This window comes from Bemisia tabaci, chromosome 6 (genome assembly GCF_918797505.1).
Source record: "Bemisia tabaci chromosome 6, PGI_BMITA_v3".
Classification (NCBI taxonomy): domain Eukaryota; kingdom Metazoa; phylum Arthropoda; class Insecta; order Hemiptera; family Aleyrodidae; genus Bemisia; species Bemisia tabaci.
The window spans coordinates 49,018,232-49,033,762 of record NC_092798.1 but is presented as its reverse complement, the minus strand read 5'-3'; the positions used below and the strand labels follow the sequence as shown (position 1 = coordinate 49,033,762).

Sequence of the window (15,531 nt, the reverse complement as noted above, 5' to 3'; positions counted from 1 at the left end):
AGAAATCGTTCCTTTCACCGAGGAAAAAGTACATCCTTCTTAAATATTTGGAACACTCAGAGCTAATTTCAATAAAACATTTCTTCCAGATAAGGAAGAGAACAGGGTTGCAACAGAGTTTAGAAAACGAAAGTCCCTGACATTTCCCTATTGTATTCTGGTAAAATTCTCTGACAGCTGAAGAAATGCCAGATGGTTGAAAAGACATCATTTGAAATCATTGTCAGGCAAAATCTGTTTTTCCAAATGTCAAACCCAATTTAGAAAGCAAATAAAGGTGACTTAACAATTTTTTCCAGACACTTTCTTTCAGCTCAAATATTGCGTAATTTTCTCCAATGTTTTAGTTTTTGAACGGGTCACTCAGCAACTTAAAAACTTGAGATTACGTCAGTATATTTTTCATACTCTAAGGTAAGTTCATTCGACGTTTAAGGTGATTCAATGGACTCTAAGTAAGTAAGTAAGTAAAGGCCGGGCTGACCGGCGAGGCGCCCTCAAGGGGCCAAGGCAACTGGCTACTGCCGTCGTGCACGCCGCAGTTGGACCGTGCTTCTTATTAACTTCGTACTATTGAACTATTGTGTATCCTCTACATTCCCGCAAGGCTCAGCGGCCGCCTGATAGCCAACGGAAGGTCTTATCAAAGACTGTGGCAGACGCTGCAGAGCACGGACTTTCGGAGCACGGCCATGCCTCCACAGAGTTGGACTGTGTTGTTGCAATCTACACTGATAGGTAGCGCTGGCAGTCGCGCACACTACGAGTGATTACCGATTTTTCACAACCCAGTCGAACAGTGCAGACGGATTACTTACTGGGTGACCATGTCCCTCCCGCACCCTGAGGCTGACTCGATGGACTCTATATTTTGTTTCAGAACGACATGCGATATATCGCATCGATTAGTTCCGTTTTCTCAGCTACCTGTCATTTTTTTCGAATTTTGAGGTCACAATTCTGTTACCAGGAGACTAAAGAATTCACTTACTAATTTTGACAAACGAATTCAACTAAATAAAGGCGCGGTTTTTATGATAAAAAATATTGCATTCGTTACTGATATTGAGACTGCACTCGAATGCGTTCGCGAATCTGCTTACAAGTCCTTCGGTCAGCAGATTTGGGGATGCATCTTCCCGTGGGAAAGGACGCCGTGGCCAAACTGAGGAGGCCTGGAAAATCTAGGCAAAAGGCGCGGACCTCAGTCTCCTCGTACCGTTCCGCGTCAACGGGCTAAAGTCGCCACGGGCACTTCCCTCCTTCCGGCCGGTCCTGGAAACTCCCCATTAGCGCCACGGGCCTAAGTGGTTTTAATTGCTCACGTTTTAAGTTATCTCGAGTTAAGTTAGTTTTACATCAAATCTAAGTTCTATCGATTAAGGAAGTCGTGCCGTCACGGCCTTAGTGTTTAAGTTGTTAAGTTGTAAGTTAAAGTTGAAGTTTTGAATTACGGATTAAAGTGTGTGTGTATAAACCTATCCAGAGTTGGATTATTACCATCCCGTTTCCCCTCGCCCAGAAGCAAAGGTTTGTGAGTAGAGTTAGAGGCATTGCAATTGGTGGAAGCTAGCCGGGTATCAATCTTCTTTACTCACATCGAGTCGTTCCTCTCGAATTTTTTTTAGTTAGAGTTTTAGTAAAATTTAGTAAGGTTTGAATAAGTAACGTTTTGGTAAAATTTGGTAAAATTTGGAATTTTGGTAAAGTTTAGTAAAATTTTAGAATTTTGTAAAATTTTGTAAAATTTAGTAAAATTTTGGAATTTTTAGTAAAGTTTAGTAAAGTTTTAGAGTAATAGTAAAATTTTTAAAGAAATTTAGTAAAATCCCTGAAAACTTCTCTCCCTTAACAGTGTGATCTTAACGTGTTAATTCTTCATTTCTGACTTTCTTTGCTCTGTGAACTTAGCGAAAAATAGTTCGCCCCCGATACTGCAGCTCAGTTGCGGACTGTGAATAGCCGTCACCGAATTTTTTTTCAGTGACTTCGCGGTTCAAAACTGTAGCTCGGCTACGGACTGTGAATTGACGTCATTAAATTTATTTATTGACTTCGCGGTTCAAGGCTGAGTAAGTCTGTAATTTCGACTAAGGTGATCTGACTTCGCTAACGTCTTGCAGGATTCTGAGGGGTGGAAATTTAGAATTGACACAACCACGGCGTTTCCCTTACAGTGTTACCCCCCCGATTGGGGTTTGTCAAAAAGGGACAAAAATTTGAAAATCGCCGATAAATTACTTGCTGAATTAAATAAACTTTCGATCACAATTTCGGTATTACTAGAAAACAATAATAAAATATCAGTATTTCAAAAATTACACAAGAAATTTTTAGCACAAAAACCAAAATCACGATCAAACAATTACAAAACAACGAGTGGTAACAGAATGAATCGTACTAGACGAAGATTACAAAAGTTGCGCTACCTGTCCTAAGATAAACTCAAAATTTCAAATTTTAATTCTCAATTTTAAAATTTTTCCGTAGATAAACTCAAAATTTCAAATTTTAATTTCTCAATTTTAAAATTTTTCCTTAGATAAACTCAAAATTTCAAATTTTAATTTCTCAACTTTAAAATTTTTCCTTAGATAAACTCAAAATTTCAAATTTTAATTTCTCAACTTAAAATTTTTCCTTTCGAATTTACCGCATTAATTTTCATCAAATAATTATACTGGCTACTCAGAAAAGTAAATTCAAATTTCTTCATCCTTATACTCTCCGAATTACCTTGCGACTCTGCATGTCACTGTTGATTTTTTTTGTTCCCTCTTCTTCGTAGAACTTGATATCTCTTATCGTTCTTCAAGTGTTTTATGTGTCTTTATTTTGAGTCTTGTTTCCTTGGAAGGCCACCTCATAACTCCATTCATGAGATAGTCTGTACTCCTGGCGTTTGAAGCATGTGTTACATTATACCACAAAAACGTAAAAATAATACCTTAAGGCTAATATCACTTGTTCAAAGTAATCAGAACACAAGGACAGCTCAGAACGGTATTCCGCAAGGAACGACTGCAATCCCCATCAATTTTGTGATTAATTTAGAAGCAGTTTTAGCGGCAATCGGACTCACCGCACCTTCAGAAAACTGAGAGGGCCTTCTTAGTAAATAAAACACATATAAATTGTTTCTTTTCGTTCTCCTTGTTTTGCCTGGTTTTAATTTCATATTTCAGACGTTTATTGAAATTGTTGGTTATTTGCTTTTCCTTCTCGTTATTGCCCCGTTTTACTTTTTCTGTTTCAAACGTGTGTTGAAAATATTGAATTTTTGCTTTTGTTTCGTAGTAATTTTTAAAAAAAAAACGTCGCGCTCGAAAAGGTTATGAGAGTTAATATCTTATTCTCGTCATTTTTACTCTTAAAGTCACTTCGACCTTCCGATTTTTGCTCAGGATTACAATCAAATGCATACGTTTTCAATCATTATCAATGACGAAACTTTTGTTGAAATTAAATATACTGAAATTTTACCACTTTTGAGAGAACAAAATTTAGTAGTTTGGGACGTACCTCTAAAAATTAACACAACTATCGACTTAATAAAGTCTATAGCGCCAAAAGTAATAGTTTGCTTCTTACAAGCTAGATTAAATAAACATATTGAAATTAAACAAAATTACACAATCGAAATATATACAAATGAATATAAAACTATAGAAGACTATGAAGAAACCGTATGCAAAGAGAATGAGAGATTAACACCTATAACCTACGACGAGCACGGAATCCCAGAAAATTTATATAAATTATCTGGAGAGAGATTGGAGGTAGAGTTGAGTAAAAAAGGTTACGTCTATAATTATAAGACCTACACAGGAGCACGAGCGGCTCTAAGAGAGATTATTTTGAGGGAAGATACACCATCCCCCCCGGTTTCCGGTGCTAGAACTCGAGCGCAAACGAGTCAAGAACGCATTCCTGGAGACCCAGACACCGAAAATCGTCAACCCTCAACTAGTACCCTCAATACCTTAAAAACTTTCCAAGAAACATTAAATCGCCTGAGCACAACTTTTGCCGATTCTGGGATCTTTTCAACTCCCGGAAACCCTGAGCCTCGTGATAGTTTGTTAAGTAATTTACCGCCCCTGCCCGAAACCCCAACAGGTGAATCTGAGTTCTTTAATTTTGATAACAATCCGCCCAATCAAAATCCTGAAAGCAATAGAAGCCCGGTAATTAGTATTCACAGTGAGAGGGAAACTTCTGAAAGTGAGAGTTCCGACAGCGAGGCACGTTCAGAAAACGAGGAACAGCATATTGCCGGAAATATGGCCGCCCCTTTAAACCCAACAAAATTAGGTATACCAAAGTGCTCAGGAACCCCTAAAGAAACCGAAAGATTAATCGCGGAAATTAATAGACAGAAGAAAGTCAATAACTGGAATGACGATGTGACACGTCAGTATTTTTACCTCAGTTTACAGGGTCCCTGTCAGACTTGGTGGGAAAACAAGGAAGAATTTTTAAATGGGAAAACATGGGAGGAGCTAAAAGTAATCTTCCGAAATAGGTTTCAAGCAACGCCGGGCACAACCACTTGGACAAAATTCACTAATCGAAAACAACAAGAGGGGGAAAATGCTTTGGACTATTATGAGGAAAAGAACAAACTAATGAAGCTGACGGACATCCCATTAGATGATGCAAAAGCTTTGGATTTTTTTGTGGAGGGATTACTTCCAGAAACGAGATTGCAAGTAAAATATAGAATGCCTGAGGAAAATTGCACGTTAGAACAACTAGCTAAAATCATAGAGAAGGTGCAAAAAGTTTTACTTGAGGAGGGAACTTCATCTTCAAGTAGTGCTAATCATGAAATTAAGGCCATGATGATTGGACTACAGAATAAAATCGAGGCCTTAAGTAACTCAAGATTAGAAAATAATGTAGAGCAACTTGTGGTTGCTACAATCGCCAGGTTAACGGGTCCGAACAACACCGCGAACCCCCCCGAAATCACATGTTACGAATGCAAAGGTAAAAATCATTTTGCCAAAGATTGTAAGGCACCCGGTAAACAGGATAGGAAACCTAGTAATTACATGAACTCGTTAAGTGGGGGAAGATCGAGAAGTAATTCCAGAGATAGATCCTTAGGTACGAAAATAGGGCAGCCAATATGTCAGCTCTGCTCCTCCCCCGGTCATAGCGCACTTTCGTGTGCAAAACTTCAAATTTTCAAAAATGGTGAACTGTCAAAAAACTAAATTTGCCTCAGACTACTCAAGACTCGGTAGCCCCACGTGCAGAGGCAAAAAAAGAGTCTACTTTCAAAGCCAAAGGGTACCTAATGCAGGAAGTGCTCATTCTACCGGGAGAGCAAGTAATAGCAATGGCTCAGGTGCCAAATTTTGAAAAAAGAGGCCAAAGTCACTATAATTTTGACCCTTTTATACTGCCTAATGTAAATATAAAACCAGTTTTAGATATAAGATTTATAAGCCGAACAAATTTTTATGTTGTCCTAACAAATAAGCTTGATACTCCAGTAAAATTAGTCTGTAATGTTCCAATTGGTCAGGTAATCAAAGTTACTGAACAGCCGAATATCGTGAGGAATCAGGGAACTCAAAATTCTGAACCTCAAAGCTGCCTCCAGACTTCAACTTCAACTTCAAATGCCACGAATAATGGCCAAGAAGGTACTTTGAAGGGTCAACAACCTTTGCATGTGAAAGGAACAGTAAATTTCAAGGAAATTTCTTTTGTGTGCGACACAGGCTCGGGGGTGAGCCTTTGCAGGCCAGAGCTGGTTAACGCAAATAGCATTATGCCGGTCAAAAATTTCCAATTAGTAACAGCGGCCAGCGAAAATTTTCAACCGCTGGGAGAAGCTAAGCTCGAATTTACATTGGGTGGTGAGCCCTTTGTTCAAAAAGTTTTTGTCTCTAGTCAACTACCAGAACCTGTTATTTTGGGTGTCAATTTTCTAGAATATTATAACGGCTTAATTGACTTTGATCAGCAAAGGCTCACGCTTCGACGAAACGTATCCCGAGAAATTCATTTGAATTTCACTCAGGATGCAAATAAAGCTTCTAATCGTCAAAGTTCTCTACTGATGGATGCTAATTTTCAAACTGCGGTATTGGGTTTTTACGATAAAACAGCGTCAAATTATCAATCGCTCATAAAGGTGCACAATCCTGAATCTATTTCCGAAAGGAGAAAGGGAGCAATGCCTGTTTATTTCACTGGAAATTTAAATGCGTTAATAACTGTAGAAACGGCAAGAGGTAAAGTTAAAAATATTGATTGCCTGACTTCATCTCCCTCACCCCCTCAGCACCTCACCACGGTTTTAAAGGGAGCCAGCGCCCCCATTGGCGACGCGGTTCCAGAAAAAGGTAATCAGGTAACTTCAAATTTAAACAATGATGGACATACTTTAGTAAATGTGGCAACACCAATGGATGCAGAAGTACCAGCCGGTGTAAATGTGTTGTTTAACAAGGCCAGGGACAGGGAAAAACTTAACGTCATCATTGTTGGGGACGCTCATGCGATGAAAGTAAAAACCAGGCTAGAAAATTTGCTTGCTCATCAAGAAGTCACTATGTACGCCGCGACACATGCAACGGCGAAAACTGCTGTAGACTATCTTGAGAGTGTTCCTAAGCAAGGAGGTAAGAAGACGATTGCGGTCATTGTCATTGGTGGTGTTGACTTTCATAAACGATACGCCACTCAGAGTTACTCAGAAATGATTGCTAACTTGCCTCTGGAGCGAATAAGGAGAATTTCAGAGCAAATGCATGTAATTTATTGCCCTGTATTGCAACAATACAATGCAGCTGAAATCAACGCAAAAATTTCCCTCATAAATGCGAGAATAGAGGAAGAGTTACGTCCAATTCCTAACATTAGTAAAATACCTGTTCCTCAAAATATTTGCTCCGATTTTTTCTTTGAGATTAATGGATGTTTTCCGAATGCTCATAGCAAGGACACACTTGCCAATTCAATTGCAAATGAAATACATGCAGTTGCGACTAGAAGTTCTCCTGACGTTACGGCAAGAGCAAGCTGTGATGGTAACCAAAAATCCGAGGGTTTCACGAAAATTAGCACAGGAATGATGCTTTTTAAGCCTTCATCACCTCCGAAAATTAGGGAATCTTCTAAATTTGGCGTGCGTAATGTGCAAAGAGATCGAATTGCAAAGTTTATCAAAAAATTTTGGGTGAATGACCCCAGGTGTCTTCAACTTTTCACTACTTTCCACCCTTGGCGCACGCGTTTTTGCAAACTTTTGCATTCAGAAAACAAGCTAAAGCTCAAATCTCCTAGGAGGCATCGCCTCCCGTATGCATTTCTACGTCGTAACGTCGTGCGTCGCACGTCGCAGCGCCTTCAATGTGCATTTAAACATCGTCAGTTAACGCCCCGTGATTTATTAAGCTGCCTAACTAAGATAAAACATGACGCATGTATTACGGATTACATAAAGGTAAAAGCTCTCACAAAATCAGTGAGTTTGCCTACAGGGATAGAACATACTACAACTCCCAGTTTACAGATGAGTTCTGCTTCTGATGAAATATCTGACAAAAAATTTAATTACTTGCCTAAATACGAAAATGTAACTCTAATTTTTGTAATCTGTTGTGTGCTTGCTTGCGCAGTAATGACGGTTAGAGAATGGCTATCACATCTCAAAAACCCATTAGAACAATATTTCAACGCAAAAGCAAATGTAGTCCGCATTTGTACTTTTGACGCATATGAACGTTTTCTCTCTCCTGTCTTTTTACCCGTGAAAATACTTAAAGACCGGTTGAAAGTGTTGAAAAAGCTTATACTACATAGAAAATCCCAGCACCATCAAGTACTTCGTAAATGTAAATTTAAAACAGTTTCACTAATTTTGAAAAATGATCAACCAGTCTCTGTTGCAACAAATACAAACAGCAAAGCTGGACTAAACGTTTGTATTTTGATGCTCCAGCACTGAATTCGATGGGGAGTTAATCTCACGGCACCTACATGAGATAAAAAATTGAAAGCAAACTGCCCTTAAAGAAGTTTGTCATCGCAAAAAGAATTATCAATTAGTTTGTATCTCATGTGGGCATCGTGTAATTATTTCCCCATCAAATTTAGCACTGGAGCATTCAAATACAAACCGTTAGTCCAGCTAGATAGAGATCTGCCTCGATAGAGATCCAGATTAGATCTGCCAATATATTTGAAGATAAATTCATGAGATACAAAATTGAAAGCAAATTGACCTCTGAGAAGTTTGTCACCGCGAAAAGATTTATCGATTAGTTTGTATCTCATGAATTTATCTTTAAATATATTGACAGATCTACTTTTGTTCTAAAAACGAAAGAACTATATGACCGTACCTCATCTTTCTGGCCTTGAAACTCGAATTTCTTAGGAATCATGAAAGCAGCGTGGTTGAATTCAAGGAACTTTTGTTTGTCTAATCTTGAGTCCATGCCCAAGATGCAAGAGTTCATTGCATCAACACCCTGTTGAATTGACCGGATTCGCCCTTCTTCAGATGACACATGCATACAAAGTGCTCTTGAAATGCAATGGTGGAATCCGAAATCCATGCAATCTATTAAGTCAGACAGATCATCCACAAAATACTTGTGGATTGTCGTATTGGAAGCTTCTAGATTTAAGATATATTCGTTGCGCGCTTTCAATGCTTTTAGCTTCGCATCGAAATATTTGTTCTTACGCTGGAACAGACACAAAGAATTCACAACTTATTATGAGCACAAAAGGAATATTTTAAATTCAATTCTTCATGGAATATCAATAATAAGATTAGGAAACGATGTAATTTGATATGCAATATCACATATATTTCTATGTATGCTTCTTTCATCATTTTGAAAAATGAAATCTGAGGATTATTTGTGCATAAAAAATCAGGTGACATTATTTTTATTTTTCAAGAGAATTTTACTGAATTTCCAACAAAATTTTCGATATTTTGATAGAAAAAAAGTAGGAAAATTCTTGAAATACAATTAATGTTTTCTACTGGTTCAATCATTGTATGTATTAAGCGAGCCAGATACAAATCACCAACTTTTTACTATTTTCTTACAGATTTTAGTGAAGTTATATTGTATACGGTATACCTATTGATGATTTCCACGAAAATGGAGGCTTCATTGCTCCTTGAGGGAATTTCCAACCCTGAAACTTTTTTTTTATTGCTTAGGGATTTTTTGCTATGAAAAAAAAACTGCAATCGAAGAGATTGTGCTGATTTCCGCAATTCATACTTTTTAGGGACTTTTACAAACAAGCCAGAAAAATCGCTGACTTGATACAGACTATACAAACTTCACCAACTCTGTATACAACCTAAACCTAATAACCTCACATAAATTAACAATCCTGACAACAGCGTAGGAGTTTGTCTCCTGGTTGCAGTGTAAAAAAATTCAGCAAAAAATTGGTTAGAAATGAACACATGATACACATTTCATATAAAATACGTCTGAGCTTACCTTTTGGACTTCTTTTTCGATAATCCTAAATTTTTTAGACTTCTCTAGCTTATCCTTGGGTATACTTTGTTCGATTTTATGTCGCTGAGTTTCCGCTAATTTTAATTTTGTTTCTGCCTGCTTGCATTCAGTTTGGTATGCTTGATATGTTTTCATTGTAGTGTACAATTCGTGGAGCACCCTTAGAATTTCTTCATGTATTTCTAATCCTATTTCTCGACACTGAAACACAAAACCAAATTGGAAAGAAATCAGCAAAACAGTGAAATTCAGGAATTTTTTTTTTTTTTTAAAATGATGTTTAATGATTTCCTGCAGAATGGAACAGAATCTGCCCTAATATCAATTTGTAGGAGTGGGCACATAAACTCAAAATTTCTTTTAATGAATTAGTTTCAATTGAATGGAAGTAATTTTCCCTAGGTTTTTTTTTTTTTTTTTTTCCCCCCTTAAAAAAAAAGGCTAACAAAAATCTTTCTGCAGGTACCTAGGAACCAAATTTTCACGAAGAAACGCCTCAATTGTTCTCATAATTTTTTACACAACACTAGTTGGGTACAATGTTGAATTGTGCGATCATCTGGATAGACTACTGAACAGAGTAAAAATTAAAGTCTACAGTGAATTTCCCTCATCATAATGTCACACAGAAGGCATTCAAAATTTTAAATGGGCTTGTATTTTTTATGAAGGAGTGATGAAACTTGAACTAAGTATCTGCTTTAAAAATAACCAAAATCTATGTTAGTCAACTATGACATACCTAGAAACCAAATAATTACCTTCGGCAAGAGACTTTTGATTTCACACCAAGTTCCTTTCTACGTGGATAAATTGATTGAGAAACTATAAAAATGTGTACTTCAGCTGCTGAGTCTTAAACAACCGTTTACTTCTATTTTATTTTTAAAATGAGACCGGACCAACATCATTGCTTGAAATTTTCAGAGTATTCTCCACACAGGAGGAAAATTACTGTAGTTATCAAAAAAAGACGTACGGTATTTTCTGCCGTTGTTCCATCTAGATAGTGCTTCCAAAGTTATGAAGAAACATTCAGCACTCAAAAGCATTCAATTGTAAACCACAGTAATATTTGTTTGGTGCTGAAGTAATCTTAGGTAAAAAAACCCTAATTTTTCACGTCTAGGATTAGTTTAGAATTTCGTAATGAATTCAATGTATTCTTCAATAAATTTTTTACAGAATGCACAATGAGATACCTAATTCCAAACTTTGTTTAATGATCCATTGCATAAAACTTTTGGGTATAATATTTTCAGGTATCAAACTAGGAGAAAGTTTTGAACTTTTTTCTAAAATTGAGCATGTGGTTGTCATTTTAGATAACTGTTTCAAAGAAACACATTAAGTGTGGAGATTTTCGTGCTTACCCGTCTATATATTCGTTGCAAGTCTTCAATAACTTGTGAAAGCCTACTGGTAAGATGAGTTGAGTAAACTTTGCTTAAAGCCGCATGATCGTGACTTAGATTTTTTGTCTGTGTCACCAGCTGCTGCCAGCAGGAGTAGCTCGAAAACATGGACCATTGTTCTCGCCTGGAGAAAAAAAAGTTATTACCACTTGTGCAAGTACATGTTGGAATAATTTCATACTAAACTGTCTTTTAGGACTGTTTGGATGTTATTGGCAGTTTGGGGTCAACTTAACAGGCACCAATGACACATTCAACGACAAATCACTTGTCTGATGTATGGAAGTATATCTACTTTTCCCTTAGCCCTGGGAAGTATGAAGCTAACTAGAAAACAAGGCTCATCTCAAAAGGTACTTACGCCCTTTCAAAACAAGCAAAGCAAAAAAAAATCAGTTAACCCACTGCCTGCACTCTCTAACTGAAAAAAAATTGTTTGATACAGCAGCCCAAGGAAAAACTTTCCAGGGACAGATTTTACTTGACATTAAACAGTTGTTTGTCCACATGTTCTTTCATCTTTTTATTTGATGAGCAAAATTACTCGAGTTTACATTATTAGTACCTGTAAAAGCATGACTCACTTTTTCCCTGAGCCACTCTAAGTCTTCCCTGAGAACTAGATTCTAACATTGAGAAAAATTAAATCAATGGTAAAAAAAAAGAAGTAGGTAGGTATCTTCAATTGATTCAATTCATTGTACGTCCCTGTAAGTATTTCTTTTATTTATAGGATAACCAGCCAACAATTTTTCCTTAAATTTTCTTATCTCACTAAAAAACATTCATGAAAAAAATATTTGTTCCATAAGTATTCTCATAGAAAAATAAAAAATAATCTGAGGTTATGAAACAGTTTATTGGCTGGAGATACGCATTTTTTTTACTTTAGCTTTCAATATGAGAATATTCTGAGCACACTGCAGAAGCTCTTATTTCAGCAAAGTTGAGAGTCAAGCAGAAGCCTGGACCCTGGCAAAATTTAGAGATGAGTAGGTCATGTTATTTCAAAGTTAAAGTACCCATTCAGAAATATTTATGGCATGACAGCTGCAATAACAATGACTGAAATTCTGAATGAAGGCAGATAATCATAATATGTGCAAACAATAATGGATTTACTGATACAGTATCGAATTCTAATTGAGATTTGAGATAATAAAAGAAAAAAAAACTTACTTCTGTTTTTGTTCTGTATGCCTGAGTTGAATGTTTTTTAATAGCTTATCTAAATTTTTACTGTAGTCCAGTTCAACCTCTGCTCGCCGCCGAAAAAAGTCTTGTAATTCCAGCACAAGCGAAACTTGTGTGTCCATTCGTGTTTCCAAACATCGTAGTTGCTCCTGGAGTTGCAATCGGATATCTGAAACAAAAGCAAGAAGACATAGGATTAAAATATTTGCTGTGAATAGAGAGAGGAAACCAAATTAACCGTAGTATCTATCACCTTAAATATTGTGAAATAAGGCCCGAATGAGGTGGGAAACCTTGTGAAAAAGTGAGGTACCAAAATAGAAAGTTCCCAAACTTAATCTCTACTTTTGAGAAAACACTGATATTTCCTGGCAGAAAAAAGTGTTAAACACAATTGCTGCAGCCAAACAGTCTATGATGAGATAAGCCACAGTTCATGAGCTTCAGTGTCAACAATACTTTTACATCCAAGTTAAACAACTTGATAAAGAAAGCCCAGAAGTCATTGACCCTGGCAACAAGTGCCTTTGAATTTGTGGTACGCATGAATGAGTAAATGAATGATTAATTTTAAACATGAACAAAAAATGCTAATCTTTGGACGAAGATGAGACTCGGAGGTACCTAGACTTTGTTAGTGGAAATTAGGAACTCAAGAGTCAACGAAGTTGGATGCTGACTCCAAAATACTAAGTAAGCCTTATGCATAGTTACAAAAGGCCGTATTATTTTTATTCAAATTTAAAAATGTCTATTGCAAAAATTCTAAAAGGTAATTGAAGAGATGATTATATAAGAAAGCACCTTTCAATGAAGATTGGCATATACTAGCAAAGACGCAATTCATTGATAACTTTCAATAGTCTAGACCCTTGAGACAAGAATGAATGAAATAAAGAACTCCATTGTCACAGTGGAGGTAATATTTAAGTCATTTAAATGAAGTAGAAAAATTACAGTAAGCAATGTGGCAAGCTCTCTGATAAAACTAGGTATCAACTGCTGACTTGCAGAGAGATACATGCTTATCAAGAATGTAATTCAAGTTAAAGGCAGGGACGATTAAAATTAATTACACAGGAAACAGATCGAGATACCAGCAAAGATAAGAATAAACCACGCAGTCTGGGAAATGAGAAAACTCAAGTAACAATTTTCAGCTCATTTAGTCCGAATTTATTTTGAGGAAAATTCCTACCCTCAATGACTTGCAAAACTTTCTAGAAAAGAATTGAGAAAAGTCTGAGGTCTATTTTCATGCTAATCTCATCCTCTCTTTGTTGATGCCGAATTCGGTTTAATCCACATCAAAGGAATTCTTATCAGCGAACTCGGAGATTAGGAGAAAAATAGAGAGTTGTGATGATGTAATCACCACGCAGTGAAAGAGCTTAACTATTCCTAGAAAGTTTGCAGGACAGATTATGAAAGGAAATGAAACTCTTCTTTGAGCATTTCTACTAATTCGTGATTCATAAATCCAAATTACTTCTGAGAGAAAAAATGTGATTAAGTCACTGAACTAAAATTTAATCTCTTCAAATCTGAGTATATTCAGTACATAAAAATTAGATTGAAAGGGACCAGGCGCTTATCAACCTGGACCTCTCAAGAGTAGACAAAACTTGATGCGTGAATCACCTGTAATAAATAGATTTCGGAATTTTCTGAATTAAACTCAAGGGGCATGGAAACAGTGATCCTAAATCATGATTATTGACATTTCTGCTATTTTATAAGTCTACCTTCAATACCTCAGAATTTTGTTTTGATTCACAAATGAATCCATTTAAGTGACACCAAAGGAATGGAAATAAAAATTCATATTTTATTAAGTTATGGTTACTTTTTACCATATCCTTTAACTATTTTGTTTCATTATACCTTTACTTATCATTTTCTTCTTGCTCATTCTTTCCCTAAGTTTTCGTTAAGTTTACTTAGTTCTCAATTTTTCTTGACAATTATTTGGTCCTAAGACGGGACAGTACTCTGATATGAACTGGATATGCATCTTCAACAATGTATTTAAGTACAGCTTTCCTTCCCTACTTTCGTAACCTGTTGCTAAAAATTGGGTGAAACTAACAGAAATTCTATAGTACTCCAAGAGTAAGCTAAATGATTTGGCAAATACTTGACCCTGGCAAGTAATGCACGGAAAATTATATTTTTTGAATAATATAATTTTGGGATAGAGCAAAACATGATGTAGAGGCACTTCCTCTTATTTCCTTTAAATTTTTACATACATACTTTCTTGGAGTGCTGGAACAAGGCATGATTATGTGACTCTTTTTATGTTCTGGGGAATAAAACCAAGATCCTTGTCATACAGAAAAAGCAGAGGATGATTACAGTTAAGGTTTGTTTGGTGTCCAGTTACTCGATAAGCTTATTCGTTGGCAGAAAACTTAATTTCCAGCTTATTTTTAGGGCATGTTATATTTTCAACAATAATATTATGTTTTATGTTAATGGATTCACCATTTATGAGATATTTACAAACCAAGCTGTACCCACTTACACAAAGTATGAACGCGATTGCTTCAAAAGTTAAATCGCTATCGCCCTCTACTCTTCATCTTCTGTTTATTGTAAATTAAACTTCGGTTTGACATTGGATTCTGTGATTGATCCTACGTATGTTGTTGAAATTTAAAAATTACTTTTGATTACAGCATCATCACAATGCCTGAAGAGAGCAAGAAGGAAATGGATCAACACCGAAACAGATGACGAACACATGCTCTCATCCTTGTATACGTGAAATAAACAGACCTGGAAAAACATCCTTCAGTTCCGGGCTGTTTTTAATCCAACCGTTTCGTTGCTGGATTATGCATTGAAACATTATCACAGATGTTCTTAAATCCTTAGGAAGAAATTATATCACCGAGACTATAGTGGGAAGACGTGGGGAGAACAGACACAGACACCATTTATCCAACAAATTTGACACGGTCAGAGAACACAAAACACCGACGAATGCGCGATATGAGATCATCATTAGTGAAAAACTGCAGTAATGAAAGAGTTCTATGAACCGATTACTGAAGAGAACGTGAATCGGTTGATAAATTGACTAGAATTTGAATTTTCGGTTGATAGCCGAGAAAGTAAACAGCTCGTCTAGGGGGGGTTAGATTAGGATTCAATCCCATTATCACGCGACAAAATAAAAATGGGACACAGACTATGACTCGGCACAGACGAGTATTTTCACACGAAAACACACGAAAAACAATAAAATCGCACTGAATTATTCATTTCCATAAAGATAATGCATTGAGATTCAAAAACTGAGCGAGACTGACGAACGGTAGGCAAGATGAGATTCTCGATACTGTTGTTACTTTTGTTGTTTGTTTTGTTTCGTCTCCCGAATGCGCAGGAATTACAGG

General features: G+C 36.5%; 1 protein-coding gene across 4 annotated transcripts in view; it reads right to left on the bottom strand.

Annotated features, from left to right (window-relative positions):
• The window catches only part of LOC109031363 (SLIT-ROBO Rho GTPase-activating protein 1), a 70,227-nt gene that overhangs the window by 20,852 nt on the left and 33,844 nt on the right, over positions 1–15,531 (bottom strand). For 3 of the 4 annotated variants that reach the window (XM_019042829.2, XM_019042830.2, XM_019042832.2), the window contains exons 2-5: positions 12,113–12,296; positions 10,892–11,057; positions 9,498–9,719; positions 8,367–8,714 (exon numbers count right to left, since the gene is read on the bottom strand). In XM_019042829.2, the coding sequence (XP_018898374.2) occupies positions 8,367–8,714; positions 9,498–9,719; positions 10,892–11,057; positions 12,113–12,296 (920 nt within the window). Of the gene's footprint in view, positions 1–8,366; positions 8,715–9,497; positions 9,720–10,891; positions 11,058–12,112; positions 12,297–14,908; positions 15,493–15,531 lie in introns of those variants that run through there. The other variant, XM_019042831.2, reaches the window with a different exon arrangement.